Source organism: Lucilia sericata, unplaced genomic scaffold (genome assembly GCF_015586225.1).
Source record: "Lucilia sericata isolate MDLA Ls3-8-SP2 unplaced genomic scaffold, ASM1558622v1 Contig000036F_arrow, whole genome shotgun sequence".
NCBI classification, from domain to species: Eukaryota; Metazoa; Arthropoda; class Insecta; order Diptera; family Calliphoridae; genus Lucilia; species Lucilia sericata.
Window position 1 is genome coordinate 976969 of NW_023994074.1, and position 27363 is coordinate 1004331.

At 26.9% G+C, this 27363-nt stretch overlaps 1 protein-coding gene across 4 annotated transcripts in view; it reads left to right on the forward strand.

The window, feature by feature from the left end:
• Positions 1-27363, forward strand: part of LOC119612736 (broad-complex core protein) — a 78127-nt gene that overhangs the window by 42706 nt on the left and 8058 nt on the right. For 2 of the 4 annotated variants that reach the window (XM_037968600.1, XM_037968611.1), the window contains exons 4-8: positions 7218-7406; positions 7534-7924; positions 7996-8254; positions 8334-8479; positions 9868-9918. In XM_037968600.1, the coding sequence (XP_037824528.1) occupies positions 7218-7406; positions 7534-7924; positions 7996-8254; positions 8334-8479; positions 9868-9918 (1036 nt within the window). Of the gene's footprint in view, positions 1-7217; positions 7407-7533; positions 7925-7995; positions 8255-8333; positions 8480-9867; positions 9919-16670; positions 19478-21897; positions 25188-27363 lie in introns of those variants that run through there. The other 2 variants (XM_037968593.1, XM_037968607.1) reach the window with 2 other exon arrangements.

Here is a 27363-nt window from a genome sequence, read left to right on the forward strand (position 1 = left end):
TAAAAACAATGGCACATTTTGGCGGTAGAAAAGACAACAATGCTTTACATTCCTTTTAGCTTTTGCAACAAAAGACAAAATCAGCCAAACAAACTATAACGATAAACTATTTTAGAAAAAACAACTTTATTTTGTATTGCATAGTTTTAGGGGTTTTCTTAAGAATTGCCCCCTTTTTTTTAGTTTATTTCTTGCTGTTGTTCGTTCGTGCCCTGTGTATAGTTTGTTTGTGGCATTAAAATGAGCAAATTTCATTTTAGTTTTTAAAACCGCATCACTTTTCAAATATTTTATTGTTGTTGTTGTTGTTTTTTTCATGGTTTTTTATAATTTTAATGCAATTATAATAGAAGTTTTTATTACAATCTTTTTAAAAAATAAGTTTTATTAATGTAATTTTTATGTTATGTGTTAGTGGATGGTAGACAATAGGAATAATTTTGCTTTTTAATATGTAAAGGAAATTTAAGCTTTAATTTGAGCTTTTCTTAAATAAAGGAAATCTTTAAAAACTTTTAAAACTAATTTTATAATTTCCTACATTTTATGTTTGTAGAGCTGTTATCCTCAACAAAACGCTTTTTCGATAAAAGCTTTTTTTTCACAAAAAATTAAAGATGTAAAAAGATTGCAAACATTTTTATATAGAAAGCATTTATATGAAAATATTATAAAATTTATTCAATAAAAGACTTTTTAAAAATTTTCGTTAAAACAAAACAATTTTTCGATAAAAAATTTTTTTCACAAAAAGTTTTACATTAAAAGCTCTTTTATAAAAATCTTATTAAAGAATTTATTCAATAAAAAGCTCTTTTTAAAAAAAAATTTTTTATGAAAGTTTGTTAAATGCTTTTTTCGGAAAGTTTTCTTAAAATTTATTTTTAAAAAGCTTTTTTACTTATTTTTTAAACAAATTGTTTAACAAAAGCCTTTTATGAAACTTAGCTATGCTTTTTTAGGAAAGTTTTCTTTATAAGGTTTTTTTACAAAAAGCTTTTTTTACTTATTTTAAAAGTTTTCTCTAAAATGCTTTTTTCGTAATATTTGCTTAAAAACTTTCTTTCAAAAAGCTTTTTGAATAAGATATTTGTGAAATACTTTTTTTGTAAAAAAGATATCCTTTGACAAAAGCTTTTTTCGAAAAAGTTTTTTAAAAACATAATACATTTTATTTAAAAAGAGCAAAAAGCTCATTGGGAAGCTTTTTGTACGTATTTTTTTAAACAAGTTTCCTTCAAAGAAGATTTTGTGAAAAGTTCAAAAAATTAAATACAATATTTAAGTTTTTTTTTCTAAAGAGCTTTTTACAATAATGAGGGTTTTTGTAAACAAGTTTCCTACAGCAAGAATTCTTGCGAAAAGCTTTTTACTCACAAGAAATTTACGAAATATAATACTAATACTTAGACTTTTCAAAAGCTTTTTTTCAAAAAACTTTTTTATAGAATGCTTTTTGTTTAAAAATTTAAGGAAGAATTCTGGGAAAGCTGTGTTTACATACTATTGTAAAGAAGTTTCCTGTGAAAAGATTAGAAAAGGAATTGCAATAAGTTCTTTTCCAAAGAGCTTTTTACAGTAAGGAGAATTTTTGCAAACAAGTTTTCTACAACAAGAATTCTTCTGAAAAGCAAGAAATTTACGCAATGAAATACTTATACTTTTCAAAGAGCTTTTTGAACAAAAAAAGATTTTTTAATAAAACTTTTTCAAAAAATTATTTATCATCAAAATTTATTTTTTTACTATTTTTTTTTTTTTAAATAGCTTTTCATTAAAAATTTTATTTTTTAACAAAAAAAATTTTTTTACAAAACTTTTTTTTTTTTTTTTGACAAAAAATTTTTTTTTCAGAAATTTTTTACTTTTCTTCATTTAAAAGCAAAACAAATAGTTTTTATCCAAATTAAAAAAAAAAAAAAACAACAGGGAAAACTAATTTGCTAACAAACTCTCCATTATAATACAATGTCTATTATGGCCAAAATCCAAACAGAAAACTTATTAAATAGCAAACTACAATTAAAAGCAATTTGAATTGACTCCATTTAGCCATAAAAAAACACAAAATTTGGCATTAAATCTCAAAAAAAAAACTGCGTTGACAAGTTTACTTGCAACTAATTGAAAAAAAATAGTCGTTAACAAATTTGTAAAACTTCTTGCATCAAACAATAAAATGGGCCTACTTATGCAAAAATTAATGTATAGAAAAAAACAACAAAGACAATAACAACTTTGAAGAAATAGCAAAAAACTAAAAAAAAATTGCTTAAAAAACATTATACTTAGTAATGTCACGACATTTTGCATACTTTGAAGTGCATAAAATATCGCGCAACAAAAAAAAACTTCTTTAAAAAAAAAACTAGAAATACAAAATCCAACACAAAATGCAAAAAAAAGAATACAACATTTAATTTGCTAAATAGCAAAAAACAACAAACAATAATAACAACAACATAACACACAATTGAACAAAAAAAAAAAAAACGAAATAAATTATTGAAAGACACACAGCAGAAAAAAAAACTTTAACAAATGCAACTAAACTGAATTCAACTACAGCAAAGACTTGAACAAAAAAATATAAATAAAAAACATGGTCAAGCAAAAAAGAAATAATAATAAAATATATAATTTAAATTACATTATCAAAACAACAACACCAAATAAAAAAAAGAACAAATTTATAACAAAAAAAAAAAAAAAAAAAAAATAAGCAAATGCTTTGTAAAATGAAAGTAGCAGAAAAAAAGCTTCTCGCTACAAATTAAAATGGCACAAAACTTTGTTGGCACAATATGCAAAAAAGAAAAATTGTACAACTATTATAATATAGTCTCTTTTCTGTAGATTTTTTCCTTTAATTTCTTGTTTTTGTTGTTGTAAGTGTTAGTGTAAAAGATATACTAGTAGTTGTTTTGTTCTGAATAGGCTTACAAATTTACAATAAATGAATTACAAACTGTAGGGGGGGGGGGGAACACATTAAGCAAACAGCAAGTACCATGCATTGTTCATTGTGAAGGATGACTGTTGGCTACTGCTTGCTGATGCTGTTGTTTAGTCAAAGAAACATTTTGTTGAAATTAAAATAAGTTTTAAAGTGCTACGACTTTTAGCAAAACAATTAGTATGTACTTATGCGACACTAATAAGTTTTATAAAGGTAACGCTCTGCTGCCAGCTTTACAGTGGGTTTTAGGAAACATTTACTAAATTGCTCTGTATATAAAAGATCAAACTCTGGCAGAAAATAATATTCCTAGACCAGATTGTATGACTTGTAGAGAATTAGAGAAAGTTAGATCATTAATTCCACTATAAATATAGAAAAGTTTGGTTTCGCTGCTATAAGATCTGTCAATTACTTTATAACTGGAGATTATTTTGATTCAAATGACAGACGTTTTACCTTTAAAATGGTTCCAAGCATTTCATCCTAATTTTAAGGGTTTCATACTATTGCTTCCTTTGTAATATGGAATCCCTATGTAATTAAGGTTGACACCGGCTTTAATATAAGTTTATTCGAACTCCAGCAAAAAGTTGCCTACTTCAAACTTTTTTCGAACATATCGTAATAGTTTGCGGTACTTCAAACTTTATGACTCAGATTCTTATCCATCTTACCTTTCAAACTTTAGGAACTGTACACAGAGGGAAAAAGAAATATACACGCCTGGTACCAAATTGACACCAAACTGTTTATAATTTTGCAATACCATCTGTTGTCAAAGTATATATACGTACGACAACACTATGTAATGTTAACAAACGTGGTAAGCTCACTATTGACAAACAATCCGTTACCAATAGTGAGCTTAACACGTTTGTTAACATTTAGACAACGGATGTGTATAAAATTTAGATTTCGACAACGAATTGTTGAAATGTTGACAACGTTGCATTGTCAACATTACATAGTGTTGTCGTACGTATGTATATACTTTGACAACGGATGTTATTTAAAAATTATAAACTCTTTGGTGTCAATTTAGTACCAGGCGTGTACCAAATCTCTCTGCATACAGTGTTTAAAATTTCATGGTCTTTTTTTGTCACCTTCAAACGATTTCACCTGTTTCAAACATGGTTCTCCCTCAAAGCTTTGATTTTCAAACAAGTTTTAGAAACTTCTACAGCTTAAAACCTTATTGTTCACTTTATTCTCCTTTAAAGCTTTTTATTGAAAAAGTTTAAAGCGTATAAACTGTTTTAATGAAATTGTATAATCTTCATTCAAACTGCTTCAAACTTTATAATTCATTTAAGATTCTATCAAACCTTAAGATTTACTTTGTTCTTTCTTAAAGCTTTTGATTTGCTTTAAACGGTTTTCAAACAAGTTTTAGAAACTTCAAGAGCTTAAAACTTTATGATTCACTTTGTTCTCCCTCAAAGCTTTTGATTTTATGTAAACCTTTTTCAATCAAGTTTTAAAAACTTCAAACTGCTTCAAAATTTATGATTCATTTAGGACACCTTAAAAGCTTAAGATTTAAAGTATTCTTTCTCAAAGCTTTTGATTTTCTTTAAAGCTTTTCCCAATAAGTTTTAAAAATTTCAAATAGCTTTAAACGTTGTAATTCACTTTGTTCTTTCTCAAAGCTTTTGATTTGCTTTACAACTTATAGAAAAAAGTTTTAGAAACATCAAACTGTTTCAAACTTTATGATTAATTTTGGATTCTATCAAAACTTAAGATTTACTTTGTTCATCCTTAAAGCTTTTGATTTTCTTTAAATCGTATAATAAATAAGTTTTAGATACCTTACCAGCTTTAAACTTTATGATTTCCTTTTGTTCTCCCTCAAAGCTTTTGATTTATAACTTTTCCAATTAAGCGTTAGAAACTTCAAACTGCTTCAAAGTTTGTGTTTGATTTTGGACTCCTTTAAAATTTAAGAAATTTCGAGTTATTGCCCTAAGATTTTGCGATAAGCTTTATGTTTCTGTTATAGCTTTTAAAAGCTTTTGATGTCCTAATTTCCCACAAACATACCTGGCTGCATGACATAAAAGCAAATAGCTCATGGTATAAAGTTTAAAGTTTTTACTTAAGTGTCTATACCCTAGATTTCTAAGGAAAATCACTGTCACTTAACTTTTGCCAGTCACTGTTCAGCCCTTTTTTCTTGCCATTTTATTAAGTGCTGAAAATCTAGAAAATACAAAAATTCTGTTGTTTTAGAGATAGACTCTAAAGTCATTAATATTTAATTAACTGCAGATAGAAATATTATTTTAATTAGGGGTTTAACTGCAAACAGCAACAACTACAAAAGTATAAGCAAAAAAAGCAACCCTGTTATTTAACATAAAATGTACAAAAAAAGACAAACACTTAATAAAATGAGAGCAAAAACAAAAACTATCTACTGATAGTACCTAGTAAAAGCAGTGGAAACGATAACGGTCATCTTTTTTTAGTTTTTGGCAAATGAACCACTTGTAATGCTAATTGTCTCTTAAAAAGTTTAACGGTTAAAAAAAAACAGTGTAACTGTAAAACAACAAAATGTTGCAGCTGTTAAGCTTTGTTGTTTTACTTTTTTTGTGTGTATTTGTTATGGGAGTTGATAATTTGCTGTTGTTTTCATTTCTTATTGAAACAGTTAAAGCTTTTTATGCAGTTTTTTTTTTGGTGTGGAAAAAATAGCAGCCTCTAGAAAGTGTAGTTGCATTTTAAGCAAAAATGCTTTAACAGAAAACAAACAAAAAAAAACGAAATACAACTGAAATTAAAACGAATAATACATACTTTTGCCAATTGAAAAAAAAAATGGCGTTTCTCACAAAAATGAGCTCAATAAGAGGTGCCAGAGTTAAATGAATACAAACATTGTATGTATAGGTATATAATACTAATGTAAGTACTTGTAAACTACATATTATGGCATGGACTGACTGACAGACAGACATACTGACTGGACTGAATGGTATGGCCCACTTTCTTGCTGCTTGTTAATTTCTGTTTAATAAGCTGGGTGTTGTTGTTGATATAATTGCTGCTGCTGTGTTGGTGCTTTGCTAAATTGTGTTATACGGACAACGTTGCAGCAGCAGCAGCAGCAGCAGTTATACAAAAAATTACAAAGTCAATGCAGTAAATTAGCAGCTTCAATAAATACATTCATTATAATGTATTTAATAAACAAATAAATTTGCCAGCAACAGAAACTGAAAGACTTTAGCCATAACAGATCTATACATACATATGTGTGTATGTATGTAAGTATATAGCTCACCCTATATACTTAAGTTTGTAACAAAATAAATTTGTTTATAAAAAAAATAATGCAATAACTTTGTTGCTGTTTATTTATATGAACCAAGCATATTTATTGCACACACATTTCTTTCAATGTACTTGATTTTTTTTTTCTTATAAACTTTGTAACTGTGTGTGTTTGTAAATATGAATGAGACCTAAACAAGATTTTCGATCTGTTGACCTCAATTTGAACAGCAACCAAAAAATAAAGCACACACAGTAAAATAAATTTTACAAAAATAGCAACTAAAGAAGCAAGAAAGAAAAAAAAACTGCAACAAATTTGCTAAACAGCAGAAAAAATACATATTTTTTGCAAAATCATGATCATCCTGTGGCACAGAAATTCGTTACCACCACTACTCTGGAATAAACAAAACAATCATCAACATTGTTTTTAAATATCTCACCAATACATACATATCTTTACAATGGTGTAAAATTGTAATAATACCCTACGACAATGTCTTCAACGACAATAAAGGCATTGGAGGGACGGACGGATGGATGGACAGACAGACAGCCAGACAAAACAGCCGCAAAAAATATCTCATGTTTTATCATCTGATGCATGACCTAATTTCTAGATGAACGATCACATGCAGTCTGCATGCAAGTTATACAAACTTATATACTCAATACATATTCACTTAAATGCGTAGAAAACTGGAATGCTGAAAAAGAAGTATGAGTGTTATAAACTATATTTAGATACAGATACCAAACTATATGTACAAAAAAAAAAAAAAACAGTGCATAACAAAATGAAATCATCACTTATATATAAATATAAAAATATTTCTATTTTCAAGAATAAAACTAAGGGAAACAATACAAACATAGGAAAACCTTAAAATACTTTAAGAACTTTACAAAAAAAAAAAATTTAAATAAAATTTTTAATAATTTTCCTTTCTTTTCTTTATCTCTATTCCAGAGTACACCCTGTAAACACCCAGTGATTTTATTACAGGATGTAAATTTTCATGATTTACATTCATTGGTTGAGTTTATATATCATGGTGAGGTAAATGTCCATCAAAAATCCTTACAATCATTTCTTAAAACCGCTGAAGTTTTAAGAGTTTCCGGCCTCACACAACAACAAGCAGAAGAAACTAATAGTGTAAGTTAATTTCCCCCCCCCCCTCCCCCCAAAAAAAAAAAAAAAAAAACAAAATTTTACAAAATATTTAACAATTAAAAAACAAAAATAAACTTATAAATTAATATTACAATTTAATTTCCATTAGCAATTACTTCAAATACAAAATCTCGCCAATAGTGGTATACGCACACCTATAAATACACACCACACCTCTATGCAGGATGAATCACCTATGTATCCGCGTAATATTGTTGGCTCACCACCGCCACCACCATTTCCACCCACCCAGTTACCGTTGTATAAACGTAACATTGCCATGATCAGACGTGAACAGCATAATACATCAACATCATCGGCTGAGGATCCCAATAATGTTTTAAAACGTATACGTAGCTCGGATAATGGTTTGCCACCCAGTAATACTAATAGTCCCGATATACCACATCCACGCAGTACTTCACCACAATTAACACCCACAGATTTTTCCACCATGAAACATAATAATAATAATTCACCACCACCAAAAGATGAGAAACGTAAGTGTCCTTAGCGCAATTGTTTTGTCCTAAGAAATATTTTTCATGATTTCTTTATTATTATAATATAGGTAATGGTTCCTCGCTTAGTGTTAGCGGCAATAATGGCAATGGCTCAAATACAAATACCAATGGCAATGGAATCTCTTCAAGTGAAAAATTAGGCAGTCTAACACCTTCACCTTTGACACGCTCGGCGGACGATGTTAAATCGGAACCCATGGAATTAGTTTGCCCCATTAATAATGATAACGAACATAGCAATGATTCGACTGCTGAACATGAGGTACATCGTGCCCAGAGTGCTGATTGTGGTAAAGGTTCTTTGAGGTAAGTTTTCTTTCTTAATTGGGGTTAAACTTTAAACTTAATGTTTCATTAACTTATTGCATTTTGTTTTTCGTTGCAGTTCGGGAAACGATGAAGAAATTGAAAATACCATGCCACCACATCCAGCATCGGCTCCATTTCCATTTTCACCAGGTGAAAAGTTATTTCCATCGACCCCGTTTCCACCGTTTTCAATGAGCAACATAGATCCAGCAGCATTTGCCAGTGAGTATATTTTTGAATTTGCTTTATAGTTAATACTTCTGCAGAAAGTAAGGACCAATTATTGTATTAACCGAAGGACCAATTATTTTTGATATAGAACTTTAAATAAAGAATTTTGATTCTGAACTTCAGGAAAACAACTTTTATAGATAAAGTTAACAGAAGTAGATACTACAGTTAAACAAATTACTAAAGAAGTATGGACCACTTATTTTACCAGCCGAAAGACCTATTTTTGTTGATATAGAACATCGAGTAAAGAATTTTGTTTTTGAACTTCAGGAAAACTACTGTTATAGACAAAGTTAACGGTAGTTGATACTACAGTTGAAACTTTTACTAAAGAAGTAAGGACCAATTGTTCTATCAGCCGAAAGACCAATTGTTGTTGTGATGTAGAACTTCAGACAAAGAAGTTTGTTTCTGAAAAGAACTGTTAAAGATCAAAGTAAGGACCAATTATTCTACCAGCCGAAAGACCAATTGTTGTTGTTGATGTAGAACTTCAGAAGAAGAAGTTTGTTTCTGAAAACAGCTGTTAAAGACAAAGGGTTCGGTAGTTTAGTATCAAGTACCTAATACTGAAGGGTTAGGGGATCAAAGTAAGGACCAATTATTGAATTAACCGAAAGACCAATTATTTTTGCTATAGGACTTTAAATAAAGAATTTTGATTCTGAACTTCAGGAAAACAACTTTTATAGATGTTAATGTTAACAGGACCAATTATTCTACCAGTCGAAAGACCAACTAATGTTGATATAGAACATCAGACAAAGAATTTTGTTTCTGAACTTCAGGAAAACAACTGTTTAGGACAAAGTTTACTATAGTTGATACTACAGTTGTATTCATTACTGCAAAAGTAAGGTCCAATTATTCGACCAGCCCAAAGACCAATTGTTGTTGTTGATATCAAACTACAGACAAAGAATTTTGATTTTGAACTTTAGGAAAACAACTGTTAAAGACAAAGTTTACGGTAGTGATACCATAATTGAACCAATTACTGAAAAAGTAGGGGATCAATTAGCCGAAGGACCCATCTATGTAGATCTTTAGCTTAAGACTAAGTATTCCGTTTCAGAACTTCAAGTAAACAGTAAAACCCATTACTGAAGATTTAAGAAATTCTACCTGATGTTGATTTAGAACTTCAGATAAACAATTTCGAAAAAAAACTGTTAGTTGATACTACAGTTGAACCTATTACTGAAGAAGTAGGGGATCAATTATTTGTAAAGCTTAATTAATTGCAGTTTAGCTATTAGATCAACAAATTATTTACTGATTAAAACAATTGGATTAGATTTCTTAGCTAATTTAACGACAATTTTCCTTAAACTTCTTCTAAAACTTTTTTTTTATATTTTCTTTTTCCCTTACAGATTTGAATCCTCAATTACAAAGTGCTGCCGAATTAGCTGCCTCTCCCCAAGGTGAGTGCTTTCTCCTTTTTACTATTGCTTAGAATTCATTGACATTTTTTTACATCAATGCGTACAAAATTTTCTTAATTTTTTTTTCCAAATAATTTTTTTTTTTCAAATTATTTATTAATATTTATATAATTTTTTTTTTATCAATTAAATTAGTATACATTGATATTCTTTATTTAACTTTTGGTTTATTTATTTTATTATTTTTTTCTTTTAAAAATTAGAATGAAAAGAAAAAATAATAATAATATTTTTTTTATAAAAAAAATCGAGTTATAAAAAAAATTTTTTAAACAAATTTCATTTACTTCTACGCATTCACATAATAATGAAAAAAATTCAAAAAAAAAAAAAAAAAATATTTTAAACAAAATTTTCAAACTCAAGTAGATAACAGAAATTTTAAAAAGAGGTTTAATATAAAAAATATTGCTGTTTTAAAATATTAACCCTTTTTTTTGCTTTTCTAAAAGAAAAACCAAAAGTATTTAAATAATTTGGCTTTAGTTTTAACAAAGAGAAAATAAAACAGAACCATGAATATAAATTTCTTTCTTGTTTGATTGTTTCAAATGGTAAATAAAATTCATCATTTATTTCCGTCACTTTTTAATGCTTTTTTTTATATAAAATAAAATATAATAAACGTTTGTATATTTAACATAAATATCAAAATACTTACATGAAAATTGAAGTGTTGTCATTATGACATAAAGGTAATTACTCTTGTAAACATTTTTTAATCAACTTAAACACACATGCACAAACCTCATAATATATTAAGAGATTATTACAAAAGTTTTATTTCCGTTAGGTTATCTATTGTATTTTCTATCATCATATAACAACCTGTTGCTAATAGCGTTTTAATCATATTAAAATTTTACAACAAATTAAAAAACAAAGTTTTTGTTTAGTTGGTTTTTTGAAGTAATTAACATAAACACATACACACACTCTGTGGCACATATACATTTTCCTGATGCTTCTTCAAAGCAACAGCCACACTTTCTATTTTTGTTATAGAACATATTCTCTTTCTTTTGGTTTTTAAAAGTGGAAAATTTTTAATTATTTCTGTGTTATTAGTTGCTAAATTATACATGATGTAACTGTCAAGTATGTGTGTGTGAAAACCACAACAATTTCATCACTAATAAACACAACGACTTCACTTCCGTCTCTTGTCTTTAACTTCCTGTTTTGTTATTAAATACCGTTATCATTTAAAAATCAGTTTGAAATTTTGTTTTGTTTTTGTTTAAAACAAAAACATTTTCACTGAAAGCCTTAAAGCATGTGTGTAAAACATTTTTTATTGTAAAAACCTGAGAGGTTAAATGGTGGTTAACAAAACCCCCAATATTTTCACAACTTTCCTCCCCCTTTCCCTTAAAAAAAAGCCATGTTTCCTCATTAACTTACTCAATGGCTGTAAAGCCTTTATGTTGTTAGTTTTCCTACAATACAAAAGTATGTTTTTATTGTTGTTGCTGCTGTTCAAATAAACATTTTAATCCTTTTCCTTTTTACAAAGTTTTTTTTTCCCCGTTTTATTTTAATAGAAAAAAAAACCCACAAATAAACAAACACTAACACTTCAATTTTCATGGTGTTTTATATACATTCAAATTTATAAATATAAAAAAAAATAATTTTTTTTTAAATATTTATTTTTTTAACATATAAATAACTTTGTTCTTTAACAAACAATAAAAAAACTATTAAAAGCAAAAAAGAAAGTTGAGGCGTTCGTATTAAATTATAAATTACACTCAATAATAAAATGTTAGTTAAAACGGTTCCCTTATCAAGTACAAATATATATATATCTACTAAATCGCAAAAAAAAAAACTGCCGACGTTTTAAACAAAACAAAATCTTAACTAATGTGAGAAGTAAAATCTTACATTTGTCTTAAACAAATATTTAAAAAAATAAAAATCATTAAAATAAATATATATTTTCCGTGAATTGTTTTTTGTGTACTAATTTTTGTATTCGTACTCTTAATATAATTTTTTTTGTTGTTTTTAATTAATTAAACTTAATTTTTTTCGTTCACATTTTTTTTGTAATAATTATTTTTCTTATGATTTTTCTATTCATTTTATTGAATTTAAAATTCATTTGTCTCATATTTATATTTAAAAAAAAAATATCCAACAATTCAATATTTAAAAATAAACCATTTATAAATTGGTTTTATAGTTTAGTTTAAAAATAAAAATTCTCATTCACCTCTCCCACCCCTTTTAATATATTTATATTTTTTTTGTTTGTTTATAAATCATATTTAATTGAGTTAATTATTAATAATAATATAAATGTGCTTTGTTTTCTTTTTATAATTTCCCTAATATATTTAAAAAAAATAAAACCAAAAATTATAAAACATTTCTTTTTTAATTTAACCAAAAATTTGAACTAAACGTCGTATATGTGTGTTTAAACTTTAAACTAATGTTTTCGTTTTATTTTTCATTTATGATTTAATTTTTATAAAAAAAACAAACTTAATTGTGTTTTTTATTTTAATAAATAAATGTTTTCTTTTTGTCTTAATTTTTTTATAATTTAACAAACGCGTTAACGCACGATTTATTTATTAATAAATAAAAAAAGCAAGAAACAAAACAAACTTTTTGAAAAAAACATTTTGTATTTAGCTTGAAAATGGCAGAGTGTTTTTAAATAAATTTAATTATTCTGCATTTGGTTCGAAGGACCAATGTTGTATTAGGTTTAAGATTAAAGATTTATTTAATTATGGAAGTCAATTATAGGTTTATAGGGAAGTAAATGACATAATCTTCCAATTAAGTGATCCTCACAATCATGCAATTTGAATTAGAAATAAAGAGAACGAATAGCAAAATGTAGTTCGAAGGACCAATGTTGTAATAGATCTACAATTAAACAAGCCAATGACAGGTTTCTAGGAAAGTAAACTACACGATCTTTTAGTTAATTGATCTTCACGACCATGTAATTTCAAATATAGTTTGAATAGTTAATTATTTAACGCAATTTCTTCATTCAGCATCTGCTTCGAAGGACCATTGTTGTAGTAGATCTACAATTAAGTCATTAATTGAACATTAATTAGATAGTAAATAGATTTCAAAGAATGTAAATTGATCTGCACGATCATTCAATTCAATAGTTAATTATTTAACGCAATTTCTTCATTCTGCATCTGGTTCGAAGGACCAATATTGTAGTAGATCTACAATTAAGCCTTTAATTAGACGCCTGCATGATTTTGGACATCAATTTCACGTTTCAAAGAAAGTAAATTGATCTGCACGATTATTTATTATAATAGTAAATTATTTCACGAATTTCTTAATTCTGCATCTTGGTTCGAAGAACCAATGTTGTATTAGATTTAAACTGAAGACATTAATTGAATGTGAGTGTGATTTTCAAACCCACTTTTAGGTTTAGGGTTAATTGATCTCCACGATCATGCAATTTAATAAATCAAACTATCACTTGCATAAAACATGTTAGGATATCTCATTTAAATAGAAAAAGGTTACTTTAGCTTAATCTTAGTTTAACTATGATAAACTTAGGATTTAAAACAAAGTTTAGACTTAATTCCCAAAACAAAAGCTTGAAGTTAAACTTCAGTTTAGCTTAATCGATGTAGGTAAACTGCAGCTTATACTTAAACTAATATTAATCTTGGCTTAAACTTAAATTGAGTTTAATCTTGGCTTAAACTTAAACTGAGTTTAATCTTGGCTTAAATTTAACTCACAGCTTAAACTCTTGCCATTTGTATACAAAAAAAATGTTAAACAATTAGTTTGTTTTGTTACTTAAAACTGAGTGTTGAAAAATTTATTATTTTTTTTCTTTAATCAAAAAAGAAAAAACTTCATTATTATTTTATAACAAAAAAAAAAACAGGCTCCAGCAATGACAGCAAACTTAAGTTACGCTTTAAACAATGAGTTTATATAAATAAAATTGGTTTTAAATTGAATTCCTCCCAGAAATAGCAAAAGAAATTACGAATACAAGAGTGTGCACCATGTAAAATATTTCGGCGTAAAAAGAGACGGTTAAATTCTTAGTCTCAATTCTTAGAGAACAAACTTTTACAACTACTTTTTTTGTGAATATTATTTATTAGGCAAACAGTTATAATAATTGGTCCTATATGAATTTCTCCCCCCTTTAAAAGATCCGTTGCAAATAATCAAAATCACCCTAATGGTGAAAAAAACAAAAAAAATTAGAGAACAAAATTTTTGTTATTAACAATTTGTTTTTCTTTTTTTTTTACAAAAAAAAAAAAAAATAAAAAAGAAAATTTGAGAACCACACATAACTACACACCACACACACAAACACAGCCTCATTTACATCTACATTTAAACACTATCATGCATACATACATACACATACACACACAACTACATCCAATGCATTTTTTTAAACAAGTATTTTTTTTCCTTTTCTCATAAAAACCATTTATACACCAAACACTTCATTATTATTAACCTGGCTTTATTTAGTTAATATTTTATATTTATTTTTTGTTTATTTGTTAACATTTAACAATTTACTAAAACTTCTTTTTAACTTCTCTCTTAAAAACCAAAAATATCTCTTACTAATTTGTTTTTACTTTAACATGATTAATAATGATTAGAAGATTTGTAATGGCTAATTGTATAATTAACCTGGCAAAAAGCTAATAAATTTAAAATAAAAAAAAATTGTTAAAAACCCCGCCCTAAAAAAAACAAACATAAAAATTTTCCTCCCCCTCCAAAAAAAACAGAAAAGTATCACACACAAAATCTAAGAGTATAATTAATATAATTAAACTAAATTTTTTTTAGCTTTAAGTTATAAACAATCAAAAAAACCCTACAAATTCCTTAAAACAAACAACTACAATACAATAATTTGTAAATTAAATTATTTTAAGTTACACTGTAAGAAATTAAACCCTTATAAAAATTGGTATTTTAAACAAAATTGCATGAAATTTAAAAAAGAAAGAAATAAACAAAGTAATTGTAAAAGTTTCGGTTTAAAACAAAACTATTGGGTTAAGGTTTTATAATCAAAACAAAAATTTAACGTTTTTTTTTTTTAATTTAAAAAATATTTTTTTTTGCTTTTTTGTATAATAATTTCAAATTTATTTTAAATGTATATTTTTTGTTTCTTTAATTACCAACAACAATATGGTTTTTATTTTTATGCTAAGTTATAAAATTATTATTACTAGCCATGTCTTTTTTTTAGAGTATAAGGCTTAAAAATAAAAATAAAAAAACACTACAAAATCAACGGTTAAAGGACAAAACTATATACACAAATACTTAAACACTGAAAGAAACAAAAAGGTTTTAAACATCAAACAAAAAAAAAAAAAGAAATTAATTGAAACCCTTAAATATATATAAAACACAAACACTATAAAGTACACTATCAAATCTAGCTTGTATAAAAATTATAACTAACTAAAACCAACAAAAACTATGGGCAAAAGAAAAATCGGTTCTAAAAGGCGAAATGGCTTGAAACTCCTACAACAACACTAAGCCAAACAAGAAAACAAATTCTAAAAAAAAATCTACCCAAGAAAGCATGTTTTTGTAACGAGAAAAAAAAAACTTATACAAAATCAAAACAAACCTAGAAGTATGCTTCTAAATTTGTAATATATGAAAAGTAGCTATAAACCCCCTATACTCCTATTACAAACTCCAACTAAACACAACCTACTACTACTACAAAAATAAAACCCTCCACACACACACACAAACTATAAAAACCCTACCTCCCCCTACCAACAACCCCCAACTATAAATTGTAAATTTAACAAAATTTAGTTTAAACTATTCCCTAAAAATTAAAAAAAAAAAATACAAACACAAATTACACTACAAGAAAAAATATGGTGATGGTGTTCAACACTTAAATGATACACAACACACACATAAACAATCAAAAACCAGAATTATAAAAAAAAACTACGTTAGGCCAACTTAAAAGTACCTTAAAAGCAAAAGTTATATATTAGCTGTATTATTTTGCTATATCAAAAAAAAAACATAAACGTCCTCAACATTTTAGGGAAACAAAAAAATAAAATCAAAGTGATTAATTAAACTTTTTATCAAATCCCTTATATTTTGAAAAAAAAAAAAAACAACAACCCCTACCCCTTTTGCACTCAATAATTTAGTTAGATCTCGATTAAAACAATAGACGTCTCACTTCTATAAACTTCTTAAAAAAAAAAAAAAACAATCAAAAAAGAAATAAATTTTTTTTTTAGTAACCAAGTTTAAACTAAGTTTAAACACACCAAGTAAACCCAAAGTTAAATTGAGAATAAGTACAAAATATATGAAAAAAAAAATAAAAAATCCCTAAAAGAAAATTTCAAATTATACAAAAACTCAAATTGATGGCAAAATTTTGAAATTGAATTCTAAACCTAATTTTGAATAAACTATCAAATGGTTTAATACGACGTTTTTCTTTCCCTTGTCGTCAGGTCAACTGACGACAATATCACTTTCTACAATCAACAACAACAACAACAACCATCACTTCTACAATAACAATGACAACGTTAATGATCAACACCACCACAATAACAACAACAACAATAATAATAATAATAACAATACCAATTTTTGTAACAACTTTTTCAAAAACAATAAATGTTACGCCTCATCATCACCCCTATACTCGGCATCCGCATCGCCAGGCATGTCAGCCGCTTCAGCTGCCTCCGCCATGTGTGGCCTTAATCTATCACCATTTTCTAATAATTGCAATGCCAACAACAGCCACAACACCGGATCCTCAAACAATCAAATCTTGCCTTCTGCTCTTATGCAAAACAATACGCCGGGTGGTAATAATGCCATGGGAGGCAATTCTTCCAATAATATTGGCAACAATAACAGCAGCAATATGTTTGCTGCGGCCGCTGCAGCCATGGCCAATATGGCTGCCTCGTCTAGTAACTCGAATGCCTTAAATTCATCCACAAATAGTTTAAATACATCTAGCGGTGGTGATGATTTTCGCTGTGATCCCTGCAACAAAAACTTATCGTCCTTGACACGCCTCAAGCGTCACATACAAAATGTACATATGCGTCCGACAAAAGAGCCGGTGTGTAATATATGTAAACGGGTCTATAGTTCATTGAATAGCTTACGCAATCATAAGAGTATTTATCATAGAAATCTAAAGCAACCGAAACAAGAGCCCCAATCACCGGATATGGGTGGCGGTCATCATGCCAACAATATGGGTGTCACTGTCAATAATCCCTACTATACGGCCATTAATCATCGTTCATCTTCATAGGGTTTTATGTATTTCGATTATTTAGCAAATGTTAATTTTTAACCGTTATCGTAATAATAATAATAATAATGATCATAAGAATTATTATTATTTTTTTTTTTTTTTCACTAAAACAACAATAATAATAATGTTAAATGTTAAGAGAGCAAGAGTCGATTTATCTATCTATCACAAAATCGTTAACGTTAAAGAGAAAAAAAGACCTTAAAATTGAAAAACAAGAGAAGTTTGCCAGAAAGTTTTTATATTCGTTTAAGTCAAAAGAGTATGTGTGAATGCCGGTTATTTTTTTCCTATTCTCACTTTATCACTACTTGCTTACACATAATTACTGATCCATTTACTCTCATTTTAACTCTTTACTTTTGTTTTGTTAGGTGTATGTACAAATTTTTTTTTTTTCATTTTGTATATAACATTATTAGTGAATTGTTTTCATTATTTCATTACTTACTTGTAATGCATTAAATCTAAAACATTTCATTACTCTTTTACTACTACTCTACTTTACTTATGACAATTATTTGTATTCTATCGATTTCTTGAAGTTCATAATAAGAAATAATTTCGTGCTTATAATGTGGCTTTTTTCACGTTCCTTGAGAGTAAGAAGAGTCCTTATATAAGATCCTCCCAACAAAGTAATGCAATTCTTTAGACAGATAAAGTCTTTTGTGATTTATTTAAGAAATGTATTTAAGTTTATCAGGCGATTTAAGTATATCTCGAAAATAAATTTTAGTTTTAAAGCGATCTTAATGGTCATTTTCTAAAAAAAATTTTCTGTATGAAATTTTTTGAATTATCTTGTAATAAGAAGTCGAACAAGATCGTTATAATCGAATGTTTAGTTTTAGTTTTTAGTATTGAACATTTTGAGTCTTTTGAATTAAAAATTCTTTTAGCGATCTTGATGATCATTTTTCAAATTTTTTCTCCTTGTCTTAAGATAGAGTTACCGAACAGGATTGGTAATGATCGTACAAATAGTTTTAATATTCAATATACTTTTGATGATCTTGATGATCTACTTTTTTTTTTTTTTTGAAATTTTCTGTTTATAAAACAATTTGAATTACTTTATCTTGTGTTAAAGATACCGAACATGATCGGTTATGATCGAATAAATAATTTGACATGTTTAGTTTTAAGTTTTAGTATGAAACATACTTTTGACGATCTTGATGATCATTTGTCAACAATTTTTTCTGTCTAAAACTATTTGAATTAATTTTATCTTGAGTTTTAGTATTGAACTTACTATTGACGATCAAGATCGTCATTTATCAAAAAAAAAAAATTCTGTCTAAAACTATTTGAAGTGATTTTATCTTGAGTTAAAAATACCGAAGAAGATCGCTATGATCGTACCAATAGTTTGAAACATTTAGTTCTAAGTTTTAGTATTAAACTTACTTTTGACGATCTTGATGATCATTTTTTCTGTCATAAAATAAAACTATTAGAAATAATTTTATCTTGAGTTAAAAACACCGAAGAAGATCGCTGTGATCGTACAAATAGTTTGACAAGTTTAGTTCTATGTTTTAGTTTTGAACATTTTGACGATCTTGATGATCTTTGTCAACAGATTTTTTCTGTCTAAAATTATTTGAATTAATTTTATCTTGAGTTAAAAATACCGAAGAAGATCGGTGTGATTGTACAAACAGTTTAACATGTTTAGTTTTAAGTTTTAGTATTGAACTTACTTTTGATGATCTTGATGATCATTTGTCAACAGTTTTTTTCTGTCTAAAACTATTTGAATTAATTTTAACTTGAGTTAAAAATGCCGAAGAAGATCGATGTGATCGTACAAATAGTTTACAATGTTTAGTTCTAAATTTTAGTTTTTGTATTACAAAAAAACTTTTAGAGATCTCGATGATCATTTTTCAATATTTTTCATCTTATCTTGAGAGAAGGATAACGAACAAGATCGTTATGATCTTGTTTTAATATTGAAAATACTTTTGATGATCTTGATGATCATTTTTCTGTATAAAACTTTTTTATTTAAAGTCATAATTTATCTGATTATCTTATAACCGATTAGTTATGAGGAAGTGATCTTACAAGTTAAACTATTTAAAGAATTCACGAGATAAACTTGTATCAAGCAAATGAGAATAAAAAGCAGAAAACTAACTCGGCATTCATTCACTCTCGAATATTTAAGCTTCTTCTCGCACCCAAAAAAAACATAACATATATTAAGGTGCTTTTATAAATTAAAATTTTTTCCACATAATTCTATAAGAATTTAAAAAATTTTTTTTGTTAATGTTTTGTAAATTAAATTTTTTTCCAAAAAACGAAAAAAACAAAACAGGATACACAGTATATACAATTAAAATTTTTTCTCAAATAAATCTAATCTTCTTAAATTAAAAATAAAACAAACAAAAAAAGAAAGTTAAGCAATATAGTTAATAAATATGAAAAATTTTTATGAATTTGTCAGGTTTTTTAAAGAAAGTTATATAAAAAGAATAGTTTAATGAATTTGTTACTAATATTAAATAAATATAAAAAAGTGGCTTTAATATATATTAATAAGAAAGGAAATTTAAAATTACATTTAAAACAAAAAATCAACATTATTATTAACAATGAATATATTGAATATATACATTATTATAGGAAATAAGAATTTTTTTAACAACAAGAAATGTATAAAAATAAGTTTTGAAATTTTTACATTGCAAAAAAAAGAAGAAGAAAAAAACAAAAATATATTTAAAAATATTAAAAAAAACATTGAATTAGTTGCAATAATTTTAAGAACTAAATAGGAAATTAACAAAAAAAAACAAAAAAAAAATCGGGCATTTTTATGAACGACCGACCGACCAACTGTTTTTAAAAGCTTGATTTTTTTTTACTTTAATCATATTATTTAAGTTTTTTTGTAAATATTTTGGAATTTTTTTAATAATTTAAAAAAACCACAACATTATAATAATTTTTTTTATTAATGGAGATACTTTTTTTATAAATAATTGTGTTCGTTTAATTTTTATATATTTTTAAAAATAAGTTATTTTTTACTTTTTATAGTTAAGTTCTTTAAATTTTTTTCTTATAATTTAATATTTCTTTTTGAGAATTTACATAATAAGTCCTAGAAATATTTGTTAAACTTTTTTTAAAAATATATGTATGTCTGTACTTTATAACAAATCATTTTATATAAAAAATCACCATATTTTACCACAAGTCAAAGCACCTATTTTTTCATACACATTTTTTTTTTTTTTTTTTTGTAATTGGTATTAACACTGAAAAAAAAAATATTTTAGAAATCCTTTAAAACCCTATTAAATTTTCCCCTATTCCTTTTTAAAACTTTTTAAATTATTGATTTTAAATCTTTAATTATGCAAAAAAATCTAAAATTTTTATATATCTTAAATAAAGTTAATAAATTTTATAGAATTTAAGCTATAAATTATAGCAAATGCTCAACTTTGCTAAATATATTTATAGAAAAATTAAAAAAAAAAAAAACAAAAAAACTTCCCCCTCAATCTTGTAGGTGGTGTGCTAACAATGAAAAGAAAAAGAGACACTAGTGACAAGTTATTAAAAAAAACATCTAAATAAAAAAAATTAAAAAAAGTATAATAAAAAAATATTGTACTTTTATACAAAAAAAACCAACAAATCAATCAGGCCAAAAATGTTTCAAAATTATACTAAAAATTAATTTGATTCCTTAAAAAAATCTACTCAAGGATCATAATTCTAAAAAGCATGCTTTTTACTTAATTATTTTAAAAGCAAAAAATTTACCAAAATTAATCACACAAATTTAAGAATCAAATCTTTTTAAATTTGTTAAACGTTGGAAAAAAAACTCTAAAAATTGTTTTAAATTTTTAAAATAATTTTTAGATTTTTTTTTTGTAAAAAACGTAAGTGTTAAACAGTTTTCTTTTTTTATAAATGTATCAATGTGTTGTTCATTATCTTATCTAAACAAAAATAATTTATGCAAAAAAAAAAAAAAAAGAAAAATTTAAAAAAATTCCCTTCCCAAAACTGCCTTAAAAAAAATTCAAAATTCAATTAACAGTTTTTCAAAACTAAACAAAACAAACATCTACCCAAAAGCAAATGTTATTAATACTTTATTTTTGTTTTTACTCGTTTTATTTGTTACAAAAAAATTAATAAGCAAAAAAAGGCAACATTTACTTGGTTCTCCCTTAAAAACCAAAAAAAATCAATTCTTTTTGTTTAATTTTAATTCCAAATTCATATAAAAGATCAAGCAAAGCAACAAAAACAAAAAAACAAATTTGAAAGTATACTTTGAACATTTTTATAGAGCCTGGATTTGTTAGTGTACCTAGAGAAACAATTAAACAACAAAAACAAATACATTAAAAGTTACAAAACAAAATTTAAAAAAAACAACATTTTCCAAAAAAGACACTTAAAAGACAAAATCAAACAAAAAAACACCAAAATCAAGCGAACAGTACAAAATGATCACAAGAAAACAAACAAACAAACAAACAACTACTACAAACTACTTATTCAAAATGTTACAAAAAACAGAAAGTCACTATTGTCTCTTTTCTCTTCTCTTCCTATATTCAATATAGGTGGAAGCACTAACCTACTCGGTGGCGTTATAGTACCCGGGGTCAATCCTAATACAAGTAGCAACCACCACCACCACCACCATCATTCCACTCATGCACTACATCAACATGAACATCATATGCACAGTCTCCATCAACAACAACAACAGCAGCAACAACAACAACAATTACAACAACAACAAGGCAAAGAACGTAATTCCAATCAACGCGATAATGAATTAGAACATGAGCGTGAAAGAGAACGCCATGGTCAAAGAGCGACGCCCGATCAAAAGGGTCAACAGCAACAACAACAACAACAAGGTTCCTTTCCCAATACCCCCTCTCCCCACCATCTTCAACCCCCACAATCCCAACAATCGCAAACCCCACCACCTCACCTTTCCCATGCTCATTCCCAATTTGCTTTACAGCAACATCAATTATCATTGATGCCCTCTCACCATTTGCACTCCCATCATGATCTCTCCCCCAGCAGTCATCATCACCATCATCATTTGACTAGAGCCCCCTCTCCTTATGATCATCATCATTTGTTACAGCACAGACGTTCCTCCTTGTCACCCTCACCCACCGGTCGTTCTTCAAACACTTCTTCGGCGGCTGGTATTCTTGCGTCTTCTCGAGCCTCCGAACTGGGTGGTGGTAATCGTTTGCTATTACCCCTCCCCCTAAACGCCTGTCATCGTTGCGATGTTTGTGGCAAATTGTTAAGCACCAAACTCACACTTAAACGTCACAAAGAGCAACAGCATTTACAGCCTCTCAATAATGCCGTCTGCAATTTGTGTCATAAAGTTTTTCGCACTCTTAATTCTCTCAACAATCACAAGAGTATCTATCACAGACGACAAAAACATCATTCGTATTTTCATCATGGCTCGGTAGGTTCCGGTGTGGGTTCCTCTGCAGGTCCCGGCAGTCGTCTTCACCAATCTTTGAGTTCTCTACAGGCCGCTGCCGCCGCCAATAATTCAGCAGTGAATCGTAATAATGATAATGCTGTAGCTGCTGCGGCTGCAGCAGCCGCCGCTGCTGCCGAGCTATTACTTTCGCCCATTGTAGGTGCTGGCGCTGGTAATGCGGGACCCACCATGCAAATGTCCTCTCACCAACAGCAGTCTTCACCAAATATGGTGAAACCCTGTATGGACTACTTATAAGATCAGCATAATTTTTTACAACATCTCTTCAGTTTTGCCATGAATCCAGCCGCCACCGGTGCCGGTCCTACACATCCGGCCCTAACAACAAATCTTACATCCCCATCATCTACGACGAATACAAATGAGGCTGGTCTAGTTGCCTCTCTAAACCCGCCGCCACCGCCGCTACCACCACAACCACCACCAATAGTTGATTTAACACAAATAGAAAATTACGCCATGGGTTCGTGTGAGGATCCCTATAGTAGTATGAATTTATTAAATCATTAAACAACAACAACAGTAATAATATTTGTCGAAAATATTTTCTTGTTAGTATCCACATAATATCCCCCCATCATGTTCCTCTTTATAGTTATTTTGTTTTATATTAAATTTGGCTTAAGTGGTCAATGCACTCAGAGAAAAAAAAAACTATGATTGCGACAAGCATGTACTTGTGCTTGTGGTAGTAGTTTAAATAGTGAATTAATTTAAATATGGTTTTGACAACCATATATATGTTTGTAATGACTGCGTGTGTCAAATGATATTTAGAGAAACACAAGTCCCTTAAGATACGTTTAAAAGAGAAAAAACTATGATTGCGACAAGCATATACTTGTGCTTGTGGTAGTAGTTTAAATAGTGAATTAATTGAAATATGGTTGTGACAACCATATATATGTTTGTAATGACTGCGTGTGTCAAATGATATTTAGAGAAACACAAGTCCCTTAAGAAACACTTAAAAGTTTTTGGTTTCAAAAGCTTTTTTGAAGTTTTTAAGAAAGATTGAATAATTTTCTATTTGTTTTACGAAAATCAAAATTTTTAGACTTGTGGCATTAAGTGTACCATTTCAGGCGATTTTAATATATTTTTCTTACGAATCATCAACAAACCCTATATTTTTTTCTGAAACCAAAATACTATTTTTAAGAAATACCATTCATAAACAACTGCTGCAACATCCCTCTCTTACAAAATCCTTTATAAAATTTCCTAGTTTATTCCACCTTTTGGATCTCAAAAAAAAAAAAAAAAAACTAAAAAACATACAAAAAAAAAACAAAACTTACAAAGATTTATTTTTTATTAATATTTAGGCGAATTCAAAACTGTGATTTTTACAAATATTTTTTTAATTTCATTTTGAAAAAGAAAAAAAAATAAAAAAAATATGATTGAAAACTCATAAGATGAGCATCATATATAAATGAAAAAAACCCTAAAAAATTTAAAAATAAATTATATTTATTAAAAAGGGTGCGATTGAATATAAGAAAACCTATAAATTTTATATAACAAAAAATTTAAAAGAAAAAGAAAACTTAGTTAAGAAACATTTTAGTGTATGAAAAAAATAATGACTTGTGCAATTAAACTCTTTTTCGTTGACAATACATTTAATTTTAATTTTATAAAAAAAAAAAAAATTATAAATAATAACAAAAACACAAGAAAATGTATTGTAAACTTATATTAACTAAACTATAATATTAAATTAAAAGCAAAAAAACTAATTACTTTTAAAGGACTTATTGTGTAAAACTCAAAAAGAAAAAAAAAAGCAAGAGAAAAGAAATCGTTAAGATTTAACTGGATTTAAAATCATTGTAATATATTATATATTTTTTAGTAACTAAGCTAGAGCAAAGTTTTATTTCAACAAATGTAAATATGTATTTAATACATTTAAACAAACAAAAAAACACATTTACACACACACACATACACATGCAAAAAAATCTTATAAACATGAGAACCATTAAAAAACCAACACCAACCAACCTTCCATTAGCAAATAGAACGTGTGGTAAACAAATTTAAAAAATTCCTTCAATTATTTATCATAAATCCTTTATTAAGGATTACAACATTATCAGCAAATATCACTAAAAGATATTTGTCATTTTACTGCATATAACATATAAAAACATTAAACTCTTTGGGAATTCAAATTAAATTTGTAACTCCCTTTATAATTTGTGTCGAATTCTCAATTCTCTCAGCAAACTCAGCAAACTTAAACGCCAAAGCATTTATTGCCTTACAAATTTATTAAGTATAGCAAATTTTCAATTTAAATATATATATATAATTAATATCACTAAAAAATATTTGGCATTATTCTTCTTATATTAACATATAAAAACATTAAACTCTTTGGGAATTCAAATTAAATTTGTAACTCTCTTTATAAACCCAAATTACAAATGCCGTTGCGCTCTTGGTAATTTGTGACGAACTCTCAATTCTCTCAGCAAACACAAAGGTATTACGACTGTTCTCGTTGCGATTGCTGAGTATCAAACTGACATTTAAACGCCAAAGCATACTTGGCATTATTCTGCATATAACATACAAAAACATTAAACTCTTTGCGAATTCAAATTAAATTTTTAACTCTCTCTATAAACAGCTGGTAACTGCAAACTGCTGCCTTACGAATTTTCACTGCTACACGTTCTATTTGCATAACATTTTCTATTATTATTAATATTTTTATTTAATTTTTTTTTTTAACTTTAAAAAGAATTTTATTTTTCTAAACAATTTTTTTGGATTTGTGTAAAACACATTTAAGAAGAAGAATAAGAAAAAAAAACATTTTTTTATGTTTTTTTTTAGGCATTGAAAGAAAAAGGACTGATAGTTTTTAGGTTTAAGATCAAAAATTTATATATTTTTTTGGCAATTAAAATACCAAATTAAAACAAAAAAATAACGAAAACAAATATGTGATTGGCATAAAAAAAATTATTATTTTACTAAAACGAAAAAAAATCAAAATTTTTTCCAAAAAAAAACTAACTTTAAAAAAAGCAAAATTTTTGTGTTAAAAAGACTGAATTATTTTTTTTTTTTTTTAAAACTTTCGCAAGAAATAAAATTTGTTTCTTTATACTTTTCCAAATTACAAATTTATATTTTAATTTAATAAAATTATTAGCAAATATAAAACTATATTTTATAAATTTTGGAAAAAGAAGTCTGAATTTTTTTTTTATAATACCAAAATCTTTTTTTATACACCCTTATTTTTTTAAATTAATTTTTAATGGTATTCTCTCATGTATGCAAAACTAAACAAAAAAATTTATAATTATATAAGTATTATTATTTTGTATAATGTTTTTCTTTTTAAGTTTTTTTTTATATAACATTTTAAGCAGTTATTTTTATAAATATTCAATATTATTATTAATTATTTTCTTTAAAAACAAATAAAACATATTACCACATACCTACTACTACCCTATTAATTAAATCATATATATATTTTTTTTTTAAATGTAAATGTTTGTTTTTTTTCTTTAAAATAAATTTCAATTTGTAAATATAAAGTTTATTTTCATTTTTATAAATAAAAATAATAATTTTACTTTAATTTTTTTTTTATATAAAGATTTATTGTTTCAAGTAATAAAACTAAAACTTAAAATTAATTCCTATTTTCTTATTATTATATAAATAAATGTATGTCATAAAAAACTAAAGCAGAAAATTTTAAATCAAACAATAGTGTTAAACATAAAAGATAAATCAACAACTAAGCAAAACCCATAAACAACCAAGCAGTAAGAAAAGAACCTAAACAATTAAAGCAAAATAATAGTTATAAAACAGAATTTATGTTAAAACAGCTCCCATAGTCCCAGAAAAATTACTAAACTTTTAGGATATAAAATGTTTTGAAAAGGAATAGTGAAAATTTTTGAGAGAGTTCAAATAGTTCTCCGTTTTGTGTACTTTTATCTCTCCCTTTAAAAGACTGCCTTCGCTGTAATATCTGTAGTTTGTGTCGAACTCTAAATTCTATCAGCAATCACAGTGGAATTACGATTGTTATCGTTTCGATATTTGTGGCAAATTGCTGAGTATCAAACTCACACTTAAACACCCAAGCATTTATAGCCTCCTAATAATGTTTCCAACTCATTTGTAAGGTTTTCTTTGCCAATTTTTATAGCAAATTAAGTCTCTTCTGCACTCATGGTAAGCATCTAGCTTATATTTAAACGCCACAGCATCTACAGTACTACAATTATGCAGTCTGCATTATTTGTCAATCTCTCAATTCTCTCAGCAATCACAAGAGTATTACTAGGCTTTGGTGTTAATTTCTCTGTTAAGTTTCCTACAAAATTTATTCTCTCTTGCCCCCACATTTAAAGGCCAAAGCACCTCAATAATGCTCTCTGACATTCTTGTTTCAAACTCTCAATTCTCTCTGTAATCACAAGTGTATTATTCGGCTTGGATGTTGATTTCTTCTATGATTTCCTTACGTATTATATTCTCTCTTGCACTCATG